This window comes from Aricia agestis, chromosome 8 (genome assembly GCF_905147365.1).
Source record: "Aricia agestis chromosome 8, ilAriAges1.1, whole genome shotgun sequence".
In the NCBI taxonomy this organism is placed as follows: Eukaryota; Metazoa; Arthropoda; class Insecta; order Lepidoptera; family Lycaenidae; genus Aricia; species Aricia agestis.
Genome location: NC_056413.1, coordinates 15,513,303 through 15,535,005, shown reverse-complemented (window position 1 = coordinate 15,535,005; position 21,703 = coordinate 15,513,303). Strand labels below are relative to the sequence as shown.

Below are 21,703 nucleotides of genomic sequence, written 5' to 3'. Positions count from 1 at the left end.
ATTTACTATGTTTTACAGTGTTATATTTTTCCAGTCGATTTTTACGGATAATTCAATTTTTATACCTTCAATCCCGTTACCTGTAGCTTCCATAAAAAAAAACGCAACAGACAACAATTTTAATTTTCAGACTCCGAGTCCCTTCAGACTGTCACGAATTCTATTATTACATAATAATTATCATTTATTCTGTATGATTTACGCGATAATGTTACTCGTAGTAGACAAAACGCATTTCTACTCATCTCCGTGCTGTCAGCTTAACTTGCCCATCCTCTTGTTTAATTTTTTTTGTATGATAATAATAAATAATAATGCGCATTTCGCATGTGCGTAAGTCGTGCGTGGAGTAGTGAAAATAATATGTAAATAAAACAGTGGAAGCGATGATGTGTCGCTTGACGTGCTGAGTGCTGACTTTCTCTTTATCATAAACTACAAGTATTCGCTTATTCACTGCAGCTTGCCCCACAAATAGACAAGGCCAGAGCTGGTAGTAAATAGTAATGAGTAATGACGCGAGGTATTTATTTAGGGTGGGTTGCACCAACTTACTTTAACTATGACTGTAACTTTAACTTTAACTACAATGCAAAATGTCAAATCTTTGGTTAAAGTTAAAAAATGGACGCCATCAAGACGCCATATTTAACCATAACCGTAGAGTTCGCCAAGGCTTTAAATGCACGTGGCGAAAAAGGGAACTAACGCATCCATCATACAAAAAGGCAATTTTTGACAGTTCTCCTTTACCAGCAGCGCCCCCGCCCACGTTCATGGAGACGCTTAAAGCCTTGTCGGACCAGCAACGTCTTCTGTCAAATTCTGTGGTCAAAGTTAAGGTTAAAGTTAAATTATCCTTAACTATAACTATAACTTTGACCATAACTTTAACTACGCCTCTGGTGCAACCCGACCTTAGGGAGGCAAATCTCATCGAAATTCGAACCTCGTGTAGCCCCAGAAAAAGTAAAATTTAATATATCTCTTTGAGGATCTCGCACAGCGGCAGGCTTCGATCGAATTTGATTTCGTTTATCAAGTGAAATGAAATTGTATTTTACGCGTCCTTGTTTGTACTGTAGGTAGTATGCATTTTAGAGAGCGGTCATTGACATCTTATGCAAAAACTAATTAATGAGTAAAGCATAATATTATTTTATTAGCGTAAAATATCTTGCATTTTCCATTTTACTTATTTTTTTATAAACTTACTAAATAACCTAAAAAAAATATATTTCGTCCTTTAAAGAATATTTTAACCTTTAGACTAGGACATCGCTCTTCCTTGCGAATATCCTGCTAAATAATATCGCAATTAAAACTTTATTTTCCGCCTCTTATTCCAGCTTTTGAGGTTTTTAAGATAACACATTCAAGAGCGCGTTACATTCACCAACGCTATGAATTTAATAAATAAACCCGTTTTTAATTATTATTTTTAACAAAAAATTAAAACCGACTTCCAAGTTAAAATAATAATAATAATATGAACTAAAAAGCATTAAATAACTCTTACTCTATAAAAGTGCCTTTTTCAGAATTCGTCTAAATCTCAACTATTTCTGTACATACTACAGTCTTCATTATTTTGAAGTCGGTACCAGCTAATTTAATCATGAGTTCAGTCAATGTCACAATATCTGAAACTTTTGGGACTGGTACCGACTTCAAAGTAATGAAGACTGTAGTATGTACAGAAATAGTTGAGATTTAGACGAATTCTGAAAAAGGCACTATTATAGAGTAACAGTTATTTAATGCTTTTTAGTTCATATTATTATTATTATTTTAACTTGGAAGTCGGTTTCAATTTTTTGTTAAAAATAATAATTTCACTCTTTTTAGTTATTTACAAGATAAGGCTTTATGCGTAAATAACCACTACGAATGTTAACTATTCACATTATGTTACTGTAAGCGAAATTGTGGTAAATGATTGCAGTTATCTAAGCGATGCTGGAATTTCCAAACTTTTATCTTTAAAGGTTCAGGAGTTCTGTTCAGTGCCTTCGGATCAAGGGACACCTTCGTATGAAAGTTTACTTATTTGTAACATATATGTTTAAGTTACTAGAAACAACCTCTTAATCACTATGTGTATTTAAATAAATTTCAAGGATTTACCTCGACTGCTCATAGATCCCGTTATCAGATCACCACTTTTATAATTGTTATAAAATTTAGATTATATACTATGCAACAACACAAGAATTTTAAAAATCGGTCAACAAACAGCGAAGCAATCATCAAAAACATCAGCTTCGATGCAAAATATCACGAAACCCATGGTATAATTATGTTTGTGATGATGATGATTAATCAAATTGATATATTGGCTTATGCTTTCAGTGGTTTAAACAACGCTGAAATCCCCGAAACTGTATCTATAAGGATTCAAAAGTTCTGTTGGGTAAAAGGTTGGTCAAAGTCTCCGGATCCAGGGTTCAACCTGGTGTGAAATCTTACTTTTTAGTAGCATTTACCTCAAATGCTTCAGAAAAAGTCAAAATCACTATATGCTTCAATACAAATTTCAAGGAATCCTCTCGATTTCTCATGGATCCCATCATCAGCTGTCCTAGCACGGGGATTGTCGATCTAGAAGAAATAGATAAAAACAAGAAATAACTATAGTTTCTTGGAAAATAGTTCCTGATTTAAAGTAAATAAGGTCGTAGATTCATCGGCAACAATAATCATTTTTTATGTAAGTTTTTCGAGAAACTTTTACGACCTATTGTTTTGCGAGCTCGGATTTATAAACATTTTATAAATTGTTACACAATTTGTCTAGCACTTTGGCGATGTAGATTGTTTGAGGGTGGAATTATCAATTTTCCCACGCTAAGCAATGGGTAATAAAAACAGTCCACAAAATGCACTTCAAAATAAAATAACATTGACAATGAATCTACGACCTTATTTACTTAAACGTAGGATCTCTTATCAAAAAAACTATAGTTATATTTTGTCTACGAAGATCGGAAACAAATTTCAATCCCCGTGCTAAGCAAGTAGATCACCACTTTTGTGAATATGGTACCAAATTTGAGCTAAACTCTATACAACACAAAAAGAATTTTGAAAATCGGACCATAAACGACTGAGTAATCGTTGAACATACAAATAAAATAAAAAAAAGATACATACAGCCGAACGTATTACCTCCTCCTTTTGGAAGTCGGTCAAAAACCACAGAAACCGACCAATAGAAGATTAGTATCTTATCGAAATAAACATTAGATCATCTTTAATTACTTATTACACGCATTTTCAGGAAGCAAACGCATCTACGTAAGAGCTAATCGCCGATGTATTTAAATATACATTATGTATAAAGTACATAACGAGTTTCCTTACCTGATTATTTATAAGATGGTTTCCTGAAACTTACGAAAGCAAAGAGAATCTTGCTTATTATTTGTACTAATATGTAATACTAAACTCCGTTGCACCAAAACTCGTTTAAAGCGCGGGAACCGTGCATTTTTCTGGGATGTATCCTATGTCCTTTCCCGGGACTCAAAGTATCTCCATGCCAAATTTCGGCCAAATCGGTTCAGCAGTTTGAGCGTGAAGAGGTAACAGACAGACAGACAGATAGACGGACAGACAGAAAGACAGACCCACTTTCGCATTTATAATATTAGTATGTATTCTGTGTTATTATGTACTATGTAGTGAATAGTAATGAATAATAATAAACATAGACTATCAATATTAAAAAGTTTACCTACAATAAAGCTTTAATCCATACGTCTTACTAATAATATTATAAATGCGAAAGTATCTGACATCTGTCTGTTTGTCTGTTACCTCTTCACGCTTGAATCACTAAACCGATTTGTATGAAAGCTAGTATAAGAGACAAGAGTACCGAGAGAGGACATAGGATACTTTTTATCCCGGAAAAATGTACGGTTCCCGCGCGAGAAATTTTGACGCAACGGAGTTGCGGGCGTCATCGAGATTCTAGTATAGAGATCGTGAAAATATGATATTCAATTCACTGCAAACACATCTACAATGCATCATTCTTCACTATTAAAAGCACATTACCTATTCCGACTTCGCATTATAGTTTTGTAATGGCGGCTGATGGATGTGCGTAACAACCACTTTCTTGTATTGTTCTAGATGTTGGTAAAGTTAAAATGGCGAAGCCAGACACCATACCTAGACTATATTATCTAAAATGTCTTAGTATAAAATTCAGTGCCTCGTTATTTTGATTATACCATCCTTAGTCTATGACTAGATGACGCCCGCAACTCCGTTGCGCCAAAACTCGTTTATCGCGTGGGAACCGTGCATTTTTCTGGGACAAAAAGTATCCTATGTCCTTTCCCGGGATTCAAAGTAGCTCCATGCCAAATTTCAGCCAAATCGGTTCAGTAGTTTGGACGAGAAGAGGTAACAGACAGACAGACACACTTTCGCATTTATAATATTAGTATGGAAGTATCGATTATACTAAAGAATACAAAGCCTCTCTTTAATCTCTTATAAATCTTCCAAATTTAAATATGAGATCCTGAGATCAAATAATAATTTTGATCTAATAGGTGTTTTTTTCTCATACTTAATAATAATTTAAATGCTTTTAGCATGGACTGAGGAATAATCTAGTACTTAACCAAAATTATTGTTATAATACTTTGGTTGATAGGTTTTCCCAAGAAAATAAAGTAATTAACAATAAAATATAATTTACTTAAACTTTGCTCTTGAATTTTATGCTATAGGGTTATCAGGTTTATATGTAACTATCTAGTTACAATAATTACCATGTGTCTAACATTATCACAAATTACTATCGCAAACTTTATCTAAGCTAGATCATATTTTAACTAGCTAAATAATTTTAATAGCGTGGTAAAATATTAGTTTTCCGGTAGGTTTTCCGTGGGATACTTTAAACTTTAAGGCCGTGTTCAGACGACACGCGCCCGCCCCGCCCACGCCACGCGCTTCTGCATCCGCGTCAAACTCGCTTTGAAATTTGCTGATTTTATTTGAGTCTAAATAGATCACAAATTGCATTTATCGAATTCCACCCGCGCACGCCACGCACGCGCCACGCTCCCGCCCCGCGCCCGCCTCGCGCTCACCCCGCATACGCGCTGCACAGTGCACATGCCACATGCCTTGCGCCCGCACTGTGGCTAGTCTACTGAACGAAGTAGTCCAGTCACTAGTAGTTTATGCGTGCGCGGGACGTGCGCGAGGCGTGCGCGTGGCGAGCGCGGATGTAATGCGGGCACAACGCGTGTGCGGGTCCTATGCGTGGTAGACGCGTGTCATTTGAACGCGGCCTAAGGTTGGGTTGCACCAGCTAACTTTAACTATAAGTCTATAACTTTAACTACAATGCAAAATGTCAAATCTTTGATTAAAGTTAAAAATGGACGCCATCAAGACGCCATATTTAACCATAACCATAGAGCTCGACAAGGTTTTAAATGCACGTGGCGAAAAAAGGACCTACGCAGACCTGTCATCATACAGAAACGCCATTTTTGACAGTTCTCCTTTACCAGCAGCGCCCCCGCCCACGTTCATTTATAACCTTGTTGGACCAGCCGTCATCTGTCAATTTCTCCGGTCAAAGTTAAAGTTGAAGCTAGCCTTAACTATAACCATAACTTTAACCCGCCTGTAATGCAACCCAACCTAAAAGAGTATCACACAGAATACTTGCCGCTATAATAAAGCGCATTCCTTCCCGTGGTCTACTCTATAACCATGGTCCATGCAAAATTTCTTCAAAACCTGTTCATTCATTTCGGAGCAGATGCGAACAAATCCTCTTATTAATAACGAGCTTTTGCCCGCGGCTTCGCTCGCGTTAAGAAGTATTATTATATACAAACTTTCATCCCCTATTTTAACCCCTTGGGGGTGGAATTGATCAAAATCCTTTCTTAGCGGATGTCTACGTTATAACATCTACCTGCATGCCAAATTTCAGCCCGATCGGTCCAGTGGTTTAGGCTGTGCGTTGATAGATCACCATGTCAGTCAGTCACCTTTGAGATTTATATATATTATATATAGATAATATTATCTAAGTACAGAATATAAAATTAGTAGTTCTACTACTAGGTAGTAACCTAAGCACTAACTAGGTACAGTGCTATCGTTTTCTCCTACACCCACATCAGTTAATTGTTCGAAAGTGTGTCGGCCGATTGCTGTTATCAATTGAATAATACTCAACGGAATTGCAAAATACAGTCTTTTATTTATGAACGGAAATAAAGTGTTACGGCCGTACTCAGTGAGATTTATCATTTAACGATAACTTAATTCTAATTTAATAGAGATTTTAACATAAGCGCCATATTTAATTTTTCTGTCAAACACTTCATAAAATAAAAGTTGAGTAATTATAAAATGTCACTGAGTTCAGCCAAGTATTACCAGAGATATTATAATTTAGATAAATATCTAAATTATAATATCTCTGGTTATACTTAACCGCACATTTTATAATTCCTCAACTTTACGACACCTTTACCTACGACAAAATATAAAAAAACAATGTTCTAAAAGATGCTGATCAGTGATCGATTATTGCCGTCGCGTCATATCCGTTTCCGTAATCGTGGTTAATTATATTATTAGTCCGTAAATTTCGTCTTTACAACTAAATTGGCTTGCAATATATTATTATTATAATATTACTAGCTGACCCAGCAAACGTTGTTTTGCCATATAAACTGGGGATGAACAATAATTAAATTACTAAAGTGGCTATAAAAATAGGGGTTGGTGATAAAAAAGTAAAAATTTAGGGTTGTATGTATTTTTAGTGCCACATTATAAAAAAAATAAAAACGAATAATTTCGTCCAAAAATAAAAATAAAATATTTAAGGGTGAATGAAAAATAGATGTTGGCCGATTCTCAGACCTACTCAATATGCTCACAAAATTTCATGAGAATCGGTCAAGCCGTTTCGGAGGAGTACGGTGACTAACATTGTGACACGAGAATTTTATATACTTATAAGATATTTAAAAATACTTTTACTACAAGTGTTTTTTTTCTTAGATAACTTTTGAAGTCATAAAATTATAGTCTTTAGTTAAATAGCTGTTACGTGACAAACTCATTTTAAATGGCTACTTATAGAGCGCACTTCAATTCAACAGCCAACATACAATTGGCCATACTTTACTCAATTAGGTTATTGACCTTTGATATTGTTTAAATTGCTTTATAAATTGTTTAATAATAATATGGAATGGGTTGCTCAACGATTAAATTAAGAAGGAGATTGTTGATCAAAATATACACGAAGTATTTTAGGATCAAATACTTAAACTAGAATTATAGAAGCCGCCTAATACAACAATAATATTATATTATGTGAACTGGACATGGATGACAATGCAAAATACTTACTTACATACTAATAGTATAAATGCGATAGTGTGTCTGTCTGTCTGTTACCTCTTCACGTCCAAACCGCTGAACCGATTTTTCTTAAATTTGGTATGGAGATACTTTGAGTCCCGGGAAAGGACATAGAGTACTATCCCGGTAGTAGTACATTGACCATTATTGCCTCCGTGGTCTAGTGGTACAGAGCGCGGCTCTTGACTCGGAGGTTGTGGGTTCGATTCCCGCGTTGGAAACATGTTATTTCCAAGTTTGGTTAGGACAATGCAGGCTGATCACCTGATTGTCTGACAAGTAAGATGATCCATGCGTCGGATGGACATGTAAAAAGTCGGTCCTGCGCCTGATCTCTCGCCGGTCGTGTCGGTCTTCCGTCCCACTGGGTTATGAGATTAAAGGAATAGAGAGTGCTCTTGTGTACTGCGCACACACTTGGGCACTATAAAATTACTCCTGCGTAGCTGGCCTGGTTTCAATGAAACCGGCCACCGTCACCGAAACCGGTGTGGGAGCTATTATTATTATTATTACATTGACCATTGAGCTTCTGTTTTACTTAAACCGACCTATTTAGTAACCAAAACACGGAAACGACCTTGTGATGGAATTTGGAAAGTTTCCACATTTCGTAATCAGGGCATTTCTTTTGCTTGAACTTTATTTAGCTTATGTGTTTGATAATAAGAACCGTGGTTTATTGATCAATAAAAAAATAGAGTCATAGAACTAAAGAAACCAACAAAAGTTATTAATTATTATAATTACTTACTATAGATGACCACACTGTCATGACATGACATGACGCCCGCAACTTCGTTGCGCGATAAATCCTTTATCGCGCGGGAACCGTACATTTTTCCGGGATAAAAAGTATCCTATGTCCTTTCCCGGGACTCCAAAGTATCTCCATAACAAATTTCAGCAAAATCGGTTCAGCGGTTTGGGCGTGAAGAGGTAACAGACAGACAGACAGACAGATAAACAGACAGACATACTTTCGCATTTATAATATTAGTATGGATGGCTGAGCCTTTGAGTTCGCAGAACTTTAAAGATTTTTGTCAGAGAATTTTCTCCGCAAAATTTCTTAACAGTTTAGAGCAACCTCTAGTTCTCTACTATAAAGTTATTATTTGTGCGTTAGAAAGCGTAAACTGTAAAGAATGGTGATAACCAAAATATTGATTTCTAAAGTTATTTATTAGAGAGTGATTGCGCCATAAAAAGTAACAGTTTGCATTAAAAACATTGCATTAGCTATAAATATATAAACAGAGCCAAAAGTTGTATTTTGTTTATTTACTAGATGAGCCGGTGAACTTTGTATCACTTTCCTTCTGATATAAACCTTCCATGGGCTTCCTGGTTTGGCCGTGAAGAGGTAACAGACGGACAGACAGACAGAAACACTTCCGCATTTATAATTATTAGGGTTTCGTACCTAAAGGTTGTTAAACTAATATGTATTCTGTGCTAAAGGGTAAAAACGGTACCCTATTACTGAGACTTCGATGTCTGTCCGTCTGTCCGTCTGTCTCCAGGCTGTAACTCAAGAACCGCTATAGCTAAACATCTGAAATTTTCACAGATTGTGTATTTCTGTTGCCACTATAACAACAAATACTAAAAATAAAATAAATTAAATAATTAAGGGGGGCTACCATACAACAAACGTGATTTTTATTGCCTTTTTTGCTCATAATCAATAATGGTAGCAGCTAGGCATTCGAAATACTCACAATATTATAAATTATATTGTATGTTTAATAACTAATAATAAAATAATTATTTACGAGGGGCTCCCATACAAAAACCACAATTTTTTGCCAACTTTCGCTCAATAACGGTACGGAACCCTTCGTGCGCGTGTCCAACTCGCACTTTGCCGATTTTTACATAGTAAGTATGGATCTTTCACACACACCTGTATGAGAGATCCATTATAGATAAGGAAAATCTCTAAAGTCTAGCGCTTACACAAAATGACCGAAAATAATCAATTCTGAAGCTGATGAGGTGAAAGCCTTCTAGTTGAAAAAACGCTTCTCGCTTTCGCGTAATTTGTATGGATTTCATAAAATTATATTACCGTAGTCTGCATTGTATGATAGACGTATATTAGTAATTTATATATTTATAATATTGCATTTAATCGTCATCGGATTTGGAGATTGATTGCGTTTTCACTTTGTACTTTGAATTACTTATTTTTAGCTCATCACTCATGTATTACATAACCATAAGGTTTTTGTAATGGAAAATCGTTTCGCGAATGCATGGAACACCGTCCATTTAATATAAGGAAGCGCCATTCTAAAATCCAAATTGGCGGATACTGTGTTGCCAGCTTTACGAATTTTAATTTCCTCAGGTGTACATTATGCTGTTGTCATACAAGCAATAAATAACAGATTTGCAACTACAGCATTAGCATGTAACGTCGCGGGTCAGTGCGTTTACACAACTGCGGCGAGGCGCGCCAGTGCAATAGCCTAGTACTAGAATATCTACGGCGAAAACTCTACAATGAAAAACTGGTTATATATTATATAATGACGAGATTTTGAAGGCGTTTTAATAGAATTTTTATTGTTTACATGATTAATGATTTTAGTATTGTAAAATATAGTACATCTAGTTTCATTTATTAATGATCTTATTTCCGCTACGCGTCGGAAAACGCACCCACTGTTTTTTTAACGGAAAATTGGACCAACTATTGCAAATTTTGACACCAATTTTGTTGACGCCGCGCGCTATAAACTGAAGTCCACGCGGACGAAGTCGCGGGCAACAGCTAGTATAAATTATAATAGTTATAGTCTGTCAAAAAAGTGAAGAAATAAAAAGTGGCAACATCGTAGTGTCATCCCTTTCAAATCAATCTAAAAAAAAGGGATGACACTACGATGTTGCCACTTTTTTGACAGACTATACATGAATTTATTTTCTTCACAAGTTGGGAACTCTTGCTCTACTAAAACTAGAACTTATTTGTTTAGCGGACAAAAAGTCATTATAAAATATATTTGTGTATTGTGTTACCGGTTACGTTATTTTCACTTCCTACGTTTAAAACAATTACATTACAAGACTTCCTAAATTTTACAAAAGAAGCATTGTTATTATAAATCGTTGCAATTAACACCGAAGACGGACAATTCATTAAAAAGTAATGACATAATAGCGTTTCGACGATTTTGTAACTTTTAACACACTTTTTAAAAGTAACTAAGGAGCCTATAAGAAGGTCATGAAATTATTTCACAAGACCCGTGTGACCTATACTTTACGAGTATACCTACAAATACTTACTGCCGCACTCAGTGACGAATATTTATTACTTAACTTCCTAAATTAGCAGGTCTGTCAGTGCGAATATCGACGTAAATGACATTAAAATAACCTTCATATCAGCGCGCCTTGTACAGTGGCGGTTACGACGCTCGCCGCGTCTATGATAGGGCGAAATAGGAGAAAAAACCTTTTTACTTAGATAAAAAATAGTATAACTAAACATGTATCCGTACATTTCCCTGTAAAATTTTAATAGTAATCGAACTATCTAAATTATTTTTTGATTGAGTCCCTGCAGTAAGTCCTATAAAACTCAAAATGTTTTTAAAATCGAGGTTGTTTCGGATTTTTTTTTATCGATTAAAATTATCTGCATTGTGTTTCTAACCATAAAAGTCACTAGTTAAAAGATGTATCTATACATGTATATATTTTTCAGTCTTTTTAATAACGCTTTCTTTAAAAATTACTCATTCTAGAAACGTGAATTTGGAATAACCTACCCTTAACTGTAAATAAATGAAGATTTTGACATTACATTATCTGTCAAAGTCTTCATTAAATTGAAGTTTAATCATCATTAAATGTCTCTGAGTGCGGCCGTTTGTTCTTACGGTTATTAATATTTGCAACCCAATATTTATAATATTTTCGAATTACTCGTGTTATACTTTTATGAAAGTATTACAGCGTCATAACATAACTCATTAAGTATTAGAGGGTATATTTTAGTGTGCCTATAATGTATATTATAATACTGAAATGTAGAGTAGTATATACCAGAGAATCCGGTATACATTCACCTAATATCAATAACATACTGTCCTTTGCCTGTGGGTGCCTGGAAGAAATTACTTATTAGTAATAAGGCCGCCATTGTGGTACACTGTAGTTATAAGTTGATAATGTGTTTTTTTTTTTACTTCTTAGTGTGTGCGCAATAAAGAATATTTATTTATTTATTTATTTTATACTTCCGTGAAACAATAAAATCAAAACAAGCGTGATCTGTGCAACCCTGAAAAGACTAATGCAGGTATTGTGTTGCTGCACGTTTATTCAGATATAGATCTAGTAAATAGTGATAGAAACTTAGCACTCAGACGACATTAGATAAAGTCCGCAAGTCGCAACTCTGTTGTGCCAAAATTCGCGCGCGAAGCGTATGTTTTTCCGGTATTTAAAAAGTATTTTATCTGCTTTCCCGGGACTTAAAGTATCTCCATACCAAAATTAAGCAAAACTCGTTTCAGGTGTTTGATTTACTTATTGAGTTACTATCATTAAATAACGTGCACTACTATAATCACACACTTTATAATGGCTAATTAATAAATTAATTAGTAATGTATTTAATTTTTAAGTAATCATCAAAAACAGTTTTGGGACTTAGTTACGACCTTTACTTTCGTGCTATAATGCGGGAACCGTTGTTACACGAAATTGTTCACCATTAGTTGCAGCGCAAAGCACAATACTCGGGAACACGATTCATGGAATCATTATATCACGATTGGAGGATAGCAGGGTGTGTAGGCGAGGCTAGCGTGCTTTGATATTTTTGACAAAAGGCTCTTAAACTCTCTTTCGCTCCTAAAGATGAATAAACTCGGGATTATTAAACTTTTCGGTTTTTATAGTAACCATGGTTGGTTGACTAACACAAACCGGTACTGGTCTGTGGACGCCCACTTTATAGCTGGGGAAAGCACTCGACCACATCATCATAAACTTGGTAACTGGAGCAGAGAATACGTCAAAATGACGTGGGTTTTTGATTTACGGCCTATTTCTGTCTACTGGTTCCAAATTATGCTTGTACTTACTAGATGACGCCCGCAATTCCATTGCGCCAAAATTAGGTTATCACGCGGGAACCGTACATTTTTCCAGGACAAAACGTATCCTATGTCCTTTCCCGGGAAGTATCTCCATTCTCCATCCAAATTTCAGCGAAATCGGTTCAGCGGTTTGGACATGAAGAGGTAACAGACAGACATACGGATAGATTGTAAGCACTAACCAAAATGTTTGATATCATTCTATAACTGTACGGCCGCTTACAACTTTAAAGTCGCTCGGCAAAAACAAACTCAGTTCTCTTCTATGGTGAAGAGAGAAGTGAGTACCTACCTACAGAGTGAGTCACGGGGATTAGGAACACCTATAGCCGCATAGCATACCTATAGCTGCTTTAGTATGTTGTTATAGTATAGCAATTAGCAAGTATAATATTATTGTTTTACGTTTTACGAATCAGTGATCAGAATTCAGATTTCAGATGCAATATTCCTTTGTATCAGTGAACGTTGTACTGTAAGTATTATGAGTTATAAGAAAGTGTTCCGAGAAAAGATTTTACGATTGAGAAAATATCCTGAAACTTTTCTTCGGCTATTGTTCTTGTACTTCTTGTAATATCAATGGTATACTTGAAAGAAATAAAGACCTAAATGCATCTAGAAGTCATTGATAAGTGATAACATTGAATCGTCGTATGACTGATAGGCTATCATAATTCTGATAAACCTTGCCTCTTTTTCTGAATTGCCCAATCTTTCAATATCTCGTCCACTTATCGACCGTCATATTTATTTTTGTCCCGTTTGATATGCTCCAACCCGCCCGTGTTGAGTGGTCGACGTAAACAATAATATTTTCAGCGAGATAGCGACTTTCCGTCATGGTCGGTTTGTTATCTGCGAGTTGTGACATTATCTTAAAATTGAGAACAGACTCAAGGTTGGAAACAAGTGAAAGATACTGCAAAAGAACATAAAGCAATCGTTTGTAGGAAAGCTGTACAAGAGTAACTTTAATTACTTAATTAGTACACTTCTTTCATTTAAAAACAGTTATAAAACTACATTATATTCTTATGTTGTTTCCGGGGGCTTAAATTATGTATATCTTTTACCGTTTAAAGTTAAAGTCAATTTTTTTTATTCAGAATAAGTTTTTTTCAAACACTTTCTGAACGTTAATGCTACTGGGGCCTATAACTGGGTAGTGGATTTGTCACTAAAATCAGTTCAGCGGTTTAACTGTGAACCACAAATAGACACACTTTTATATTATTATTCATTATAATACAACTAATTATTATGGATCAACGGGGCTAAAATGGTCGCTTTGGAGAATCATATTATGAATCATAATGTGATTCATTTTTTTTAAATCGCAAAATGCAAGTCTGCTTGCAATTCATGTCTAGTAATTCGTACTAATTTGACATTTGTCAGTTTGACAGTTTTGACAATTAATTTGCTGAATTGATTGAGAGGAATTGCTAAATGTGACCATTTTAGCCCCGTAGCCCACAGCACTTGGTCACAATATTGGTGCTCTACGAATATTACGCGGTAACTTCAATCTAATGAAGAGTTTGACAGATAATGCTTCGCTCAAATATTTCTTAGCTAATGTATATATGACTTATGTCAAAATCTTCATATTACAGTTAAGTAATTAATATTTTACTCTGTGCGGCAGTTAGAGGCTCTATAATCATAGAGTTGTTAGTGTGGTCGAGGCTTAATACCGGTATAGATCTTAGAAAGAATCGGAAGTGAAAGTAAGCACGTTTTCTTCATTAATGTATCCAATACTTGTGCCATTCTTGCGAATCTAATAAGACGCCTAATGATTGGAAAGAACGGCGTTTTTCGCGTTAAGAAATTCCATAATTTAGTATTGCTAACGCTTTTATCAGTTTTAATTGCATTTCAACATTAAAATTTTGATAAATATTTTTCATATTTCTTCATTAACCACCAACTTTAGGCCTCTGATTCTGTCTTTCATACATGCGAGGACTAGACTGAATGTGGGCACGGGAGTGACCCCGCCAGGACAAGTCTAGCGAAATTCAAGAGATATTGTGTCTAGTAGTGCTTTAGTTCTAGCAGTTCGTTTACTCGTAGAGTAATAGTGCTCTAAAAAAATACGACGTGATTACTAGATACATTTAATACCATGCTTATCTTTTAATAGCTAGGACACAGGACTAAGATCGTGTTTGTGTTGTTAGAGCTTGTAAATTCAAGGTGTGTTAAGTAGAACCGTTGATTACATATTTAGTGATAAATTTTTACAGTGCCAGATATCTTGTCTTGGCAAAATTTAGCATCTAAGATAGGTTTTTGTTAAAAAAAATCTAAATGGATGAAGATCACTTGATCTCAACATTTCTATGTACATGATCTTTCACTATTTGAGTGTCCCTAATTTAGCTTTCAGGTTGATACTACTAATATATTATTATATTCTGTACTTCAGGTAAACTTTTGGGATATAAGAATCATAATTCCAATGCATCGATCTTCTTGAGTTTCAGGTTTGAACTATTCTACATACTGCGGTCGTGACTCGTGAGGTTAAACAGTTGCACTAATCGTCTTCTTAATAGCGGAACCCGATAATCGTGTATTGTATTGGCCTCAATTGTTCCCGAGTACAATTATCTTCGAAATTTAAGTGGCGTGGTCCTTTGAGCCGGCTGTACACATTGATGATTATGGCAACTCCAACTCATTGGAGCCAGGGCTTTGGGCCAACGTGTAGAGCAAACCAAACTTATTTTGATTTTTGTCTACTGCCCACTTTGAGCACAGATTATTTTAAGCGCCCTCCATTGTTTCACTTACTTTCTTATTTTAAAACGGGCAAAAGGCCCACCACACATTCCCACCACTGCAACTCCTGTGTCGCCAGGATCAACATTGGTAACCAACCACGAAAACCCTTTGATATGATCTCAGGGATGCCCGAGAGACAAGCTAAATCTGTCTTGGGACCCGCAACGAAATTAATCAGAAGAAATTTAGGAGGAGTAGGAGATATCCAATTTCCCTCCCCAAGCAAAGCGGGAGACATCCAAATTGGAATGACATTGATGTTCGAACAAAGGGGGAAGCACCACCAAAAATTAAATTATACTTAATACCATATGCCTACTTCATAGAAATGACATTTATATTTTATAGTTTTATAATGACAAACTTGTGTTCGATTGTTTCTAATAGTATTTATGACAAAATCGTTTGAAAGCACTTGCTTTCTTATCCTTATCTTTATTTTAATTAGGGGCTTTTGCAGCAAATTCTATAAAAATAATTAGAAAAGCTAATTAGTCGTTGGTGGTTTGAAACCACCAACGACTTAATTTGTATCCCCGAATTTTCTCAAATTCCCGAATTCCGGGATTTTTGTTTGACAAAATATTATATTCCAAAACTTGCTACTGCTAGCCAATAATAAAAAATAATGTGAGGAGGGAATATATACTTACATTTAATTTAAAATGCATGTACACATTATATATTATGCAACTTTGTTTATGCGCTTTGTTTATTAATTTGCTAAAACTTGTAAGCTCCTTGCTTGCAAGTTAAAAAAGAATCGGATTTAGATTTTTATTTTATTTTAATTTATCCTTTTACAATTTATTTATTTTATTTATTCTCTTTATGTACAATTTACTTTTTTTGACCTTCTCTCTCGGTTGTATCGAGATTATCGAGGTCTTCGAATCATGTCAAGTGTCTACGTAATAAAACTCTTCTTGGAAGTTGGGTCAAATTTTGTTTGATGAGTAGAATAAAACACGTAAAACAATTAAATGAAAAAAAATAACTTCAAATTGCTCGCCTTGCGGTTTAATGTCCTTAACTGTGTGATCTAATTAGAAGATAACATTAGTGACGCAATGAAACCTTTCCACTTAGATAACACCAGAATGTAAATTACGCTTTCACATTGCCACTAATGTCTTCTATGAGAAAATTTAGCATAATTATTACTTTTGTATACGAAATTAAATCTATTTTTATAAATGTTGCATAAAACGAGGTTTGCAACTTGCAACTCTGAAGCAATGTTAGATAACGAATAAGATGAAGGCGAACTAACTGATAAATATTAGTATTATGGTAGTAAAATAAGTGTAGATGTAAACCCTTACATCAATACTAATTTTACCTATTTGTAATTTCCTACCTTCCATGAAAATTAAACTAAAATAGACTAAGGCGTAGAGTTTGTGTAGTAAAGTAAGAAAGTAGGAACTTAAAATATCTGAGGCTAGGCCAGTCTCTTCGTCTTGGCATCATTCTACATAAAACAGTTTTTGTTTGGAATATACTAAGTATACCTAATAGGTAAATTGTTAGGTTACTTCTACGAATATAGAGTTACTTATATGGAGGAACTTGTATTAAAACATTGTATGAACACAAAGCGGCTTTTTAGAGGTCCGGCAGGGTTAGACCTGCTAATCTTTAAATAAAATACATTCTTATTTTAAAATGATACACGTGAACCCATCATTAGGTTAAATGAAGGCATGCGATTCGCCCACGGACGCGGCCTTACCTCGTCGACTGGTCTGACGGGTCCCCACACTAAAGGAATTTACATTCATTGCACCTTGTTGTAATAAATTGTCCTGTCTAGCTCAATTTACTTTCCTTGCCGCATACCGTTTGCGGTCACCCTAAATCACCATTCAAAATGGCGCTATACAGCCGCCATTTTTTGTTTATGGCCAGTGTCATTTCGCATTCAACCTCTTTGCCGAAAGTCACTGGTCATAAAAAAAGTTATATTGGTTGCTCTCTTGTTTAATATGGCTGGGAATTGAAACTAGCCTCCGGAATTGTCCGGAAATTTGAAAATGTAACGATTCGATATTCAGTTTGTCAATTTTTAACTCAATCTATCAATCAGTACAGAGTAGGTAAGTATTGTTTTTGCTTAATTTCATCCTTCCGGATCTATAATTTTGTGTTGGCCTTAAACTTGACAGCTACTTTAACTAATTTTGCACACTAACTGACCGGTATGCTAATCGAAACCCACGCCTTTTGCTCTACCGATGGTTAAAACAAGAAAATTACTAAATTAATAACTATTAGTCACGCCACTCATAATTTCTCTCGTGGATGTTGTTCGTTGACGAAAGAAAGTTACATTTTCTAATGTGCCTCTTAAAATAATTATAAACACAAGTTTTATACAGTAACTGTTATATTAATAATAATAACATCTGTGGCGCTAAGGTTTATCTCTACAAAATATTTCAAAATTCATAGATATATTATCATACGTTCTGTCATAGAAAATCACGTACCACTATTCTGCTACAGTGGTGTAAGGTCAATAAGAAAAGACATAGCCAGAGACCAGCCATTATTACTCTATGACATAGCTTTGAAAAAAGCATTGTTCATAGTTATTTGGTCTACTACATTGTTTTTATGATAATCCTTGTGCCATCAGATTTGGATGACTATCTTGTTAGAGGCAAAACAAAAGATTTACTTTAATAACAGTTTGAACAGATTGTCGTTAACGTAAACAGTTAGATTGTATAAAATTAAAAATACTTACGTAGATGCTTAATGTTTGATAATAATAACTAGCAAGTAAATAGAGGGCAAAAGTCAAAACAAATTCCCAAAACCTTGGTCACGAGAAAGGTATGGAGTTACATACAATAATATATTAAGTATATGGATATTTTAAGTCCCGGGATAAGACATAGAATAGATTTTATCTCGAAAATCTACGACAAAAAATATTTTGCATTGAAACATAAAAATGCTGAGTTGTAATTTGTAATTATATTAAAACTAGCTGTCTCGGTGATCTTCGTATCCTTTAAAACCTTCCCTGGACGTCCACGAACATTTTAAGACTAAACCCAATCCGTTCAGCAGTTTTCGAGTTTTAGCCCGACTAACGCATTTGAAAATCCATTTTTATGTATAACACTAGCTGTCCCGGTGAACTTCGTGTCACTTAAAAACCTTCCCTGGACTTCAAGGATTATTTTTAAGACTAAAATTAGCAGAATCGATTCAGCCGTTGTCGAGTTATAGCGTCTCAACACAATTGGAAATTCTTTTATATATATATATATATATATATATATATATTGATAAAATGAAAAAATACACCGGCAGCGATAAAGTCGACTCGTTATCAGTCATTCAACATTTATAATTACAACGATGATAATTATATTATGAAGAGCAAGGTCAATGATGTTCAATGTCACATTTCACACTAATCCTTGTGCCAAAATGCAGTGCAATATTTTTTAATAATTTAAAAAATAGAAAATCCTAACTTTTTAAGAAGACACTAGGATCTTTTATCTTCGTCAAATCATCAAAGTAGCTTGAAGTATCCACCTTATTAACTACAGCCCGGTCACTGAACACGTAGATTTTGGGCTATTCTATCGCGTACGCAGTGGCGGATTTGCAAATTTGCCGCCTGTAGGCTATTCAATTTTTGCCGCCCCTATAACTGACCTTTGAAATTCAATACGTTAGTTTAGTTCACAATCATATCCCACCTTTTTGGAAAATTTTTGCTGAGACGACCACACAAGGTTTCACCCTGTGCGGTAGCAAACGGCGAAGCCTTACATATTTACTGGTATGTAGAATTTGTTTAAGTTAGGGTCAGTAGAGTTAGGCCGTGTAGTTTCAGAAGCTTGGCTCTACATGAGATCTCATAATATCTTTTTCACAGGGTAAGCCGTAAACCTTAAATGTGGTCGTCTCGGCAATATTTTACAAGACATGTTTTTGGTGGGATTTTTTATTTCTGTAAGATAAAAAAGTGGGGCTAAATTTGCCGCCCCTCTAAATCTGCCGCCCTAGGCTCCAGCCTACTTAGCCTATGTGGTAAATCCGCCACTGCCGGCTTACGCAAGAATATTTAGCTAGATTTCGTTTTCACAAGTATGTAAAGCAATATATAGGTATATTTGCATTCCAATACTTACACGTCGGCATTGGATCCTGTGGCCTGTCATAGGACCTTTCAATAAACTGCAAGATTTGAGACGCATCAGTTGGCAAGTGGCAAAGGGCATAAAGTTACATGTAATATGACTTTCATCGGGCATTGTGCACTCTAGACCTCAAATATGTAAACAAAGTCGTTAATATCACAAACAGCTTGGGATCACGAAGGAAAACCATGATTGCAAAGCTGTCTACACCATACAAAATGTTGGGCCAGGATGGATTCTTCATGGTTGCATCTGAGTACAACCGACGTCGACCATGGAAATTATATTTGTATTCACCCCTCTACAATTTGCTTGAACAGGTCCTTCATAATACCAATGAAGAGAGGGATCATTCCACCAATTAAAGTAGATATAGTGTTATTCCTAATAATAATAACTTATTCCTTCCTAGTCTTTGCTCTCTACCATGACTGCAAACTGCAAAGATGTCGCATAACATTTTAACTTTATATTCTGCAATAATACGTAAAATGTGGAGCTGCCTACCAAAACAGATTCTGTAAGCTTTAACAGTTTAGAGGCTTGCTTATTTTGGTCTGGATAGTGTTTGTTAGTTTGGTTACATAATATATTCTCTTTTTGCTGACCTTCACCTAAGACCTAACCTAAAAGACGTAACCTGAGGGCTCTCGCATGGTGATGAATCTGATGACCATAGCGGACTTTTAAGGTGCCCATACACAACAATTTGTCGTTTCGATCGATCGTTAAGAAAATCGTCCAATCGATCTTTTGAACGTAAAATCGTTTGCGAAATTGCTACACACGTACAATTTGTCGTTCGATTTTAACATCGAGGAGATAAATCGTTACGATAATTGTCCCGTGTATGGCCACCTTTAGTGCAACTCGCTGCTGCACAGTGCACTCTACATTTTAAAAGTGAAGTCACCTGGATCATGAACTCAAGTCCGCTTGAGATAGAGTAGTAACAATTCGGTCATTGAACAATCATTGCTTGACTCTTTCGCTCACACACGAAAAAAATGGTATCTCTTTACCGTGTACGTTATTTTAGCCGGATGCCCATATTTTCGTACGCGTGTGACAGAGACGGTTATATGTCAAGGAATTTCGCTCTGCCGGGCGACCAGACTTTAGCACGGGCTTTTGCAGTCTACCAAAATTTAAAAGATGCTAATACAAGTTACTTTATCAATTGGATCCTGTATGAAGGCTATAAGAGTCCAACTCGATTTACAGGTTTTTGCACATAACTCGCTTTGAATGTAAATAATAAAAAGATTCACACCAGCAGTTTCCAATCTTTGTATCTTGTGAGAACCAGTTGGAGTACATATATTTTATATTATTATCACGAAAATCAGACAATGAGAGTAATAACCAAGACATCGTTATAGACGTTATATAGTTGAAGCATGTAAAATTGTTAAAAGAAATAACATTCAGAAAGGAAACCAGAGTTTAAGAAACATAAAAAATTACAGGAGACACAGCGTGCAACTTGCAAGTTAGACCACAGTCTTCAACAGATTTGTATACGTAAACAAAAGACGGTTGGCATTTTACACAAGGTCACAATTAAAAATACACTAAAACGACTCTAACAAGCTCTGGTCTAAATCACACGCCGATTTCTACGTGCTCTAGTCAAAGACACGGCCTCCTAGACGTGGCAAACACTCACCATTCGTGCCAAAATAATCGTCTTTATCCATTATTTCATGCTGAAAGCCGTAAGCGGGCAACCATGCATGAGAGCCCGGCGGTTCGGGCCAATCCGATATGCGAACTTCCTCCATATCAACATGAACACGACACAACACTGCACAGTTCACACTATATTACAAACATGCATGGAGTACCTCTAGCATCCATTAGATTTTCATTTAGGACGTTAACGGTGGTTGATTCGGTCCGGCTGAGCGGCGCGAAAACTACGCGCGTTCGCGGCGGGGTACGGCGGCGGACTGACGCGCGCGCGGCTGCATCGTGCGCCCGCGCAGGCCCTCGTGTGAACAAACTTTTTCAACCAGTTTGAACTTTTTTGCAGTCTGACGAACCAAGTTTCACCTACGCTGCGTGTCTATTGAATCGGAATCGTGAATCGTCATTCGATAACGGGTAAAGGCATTTATCATAAGCAGTTAGATCATAGTGATCATACTATTCTTCTATTAATAGTCTATAATATACTTACAGCTCAAA

General features: G+C 35.7%; 1 protein-coding gene across 1 annotated transcript in view; it reads right to left on the bottom strand.

Moving 5' to 3' along the window:
- Positions 1-21,448, bottom strand: part of LOC121729256 (nascent polypeptide-associated complex subunit alpha, muscle-specific form) — a 104,766-nt gene extending 83,318 nt beyond the window's left edge. The window contains exon 1 of the mRNA XM_042117715.1: positions 21,183-21,448. Coding sequence (XP_041973649.1) covers positions 21,183-21,297 — 115 coding nt within the window. The 5' untranslated portion in view covers positions 21,298-21,448. The remainder of the gene's footprint in view (positions 1-21,182) is intronic.
- Between the last annotated feature and the right edge of the window lie 255 nt (positions 21,449-21,703).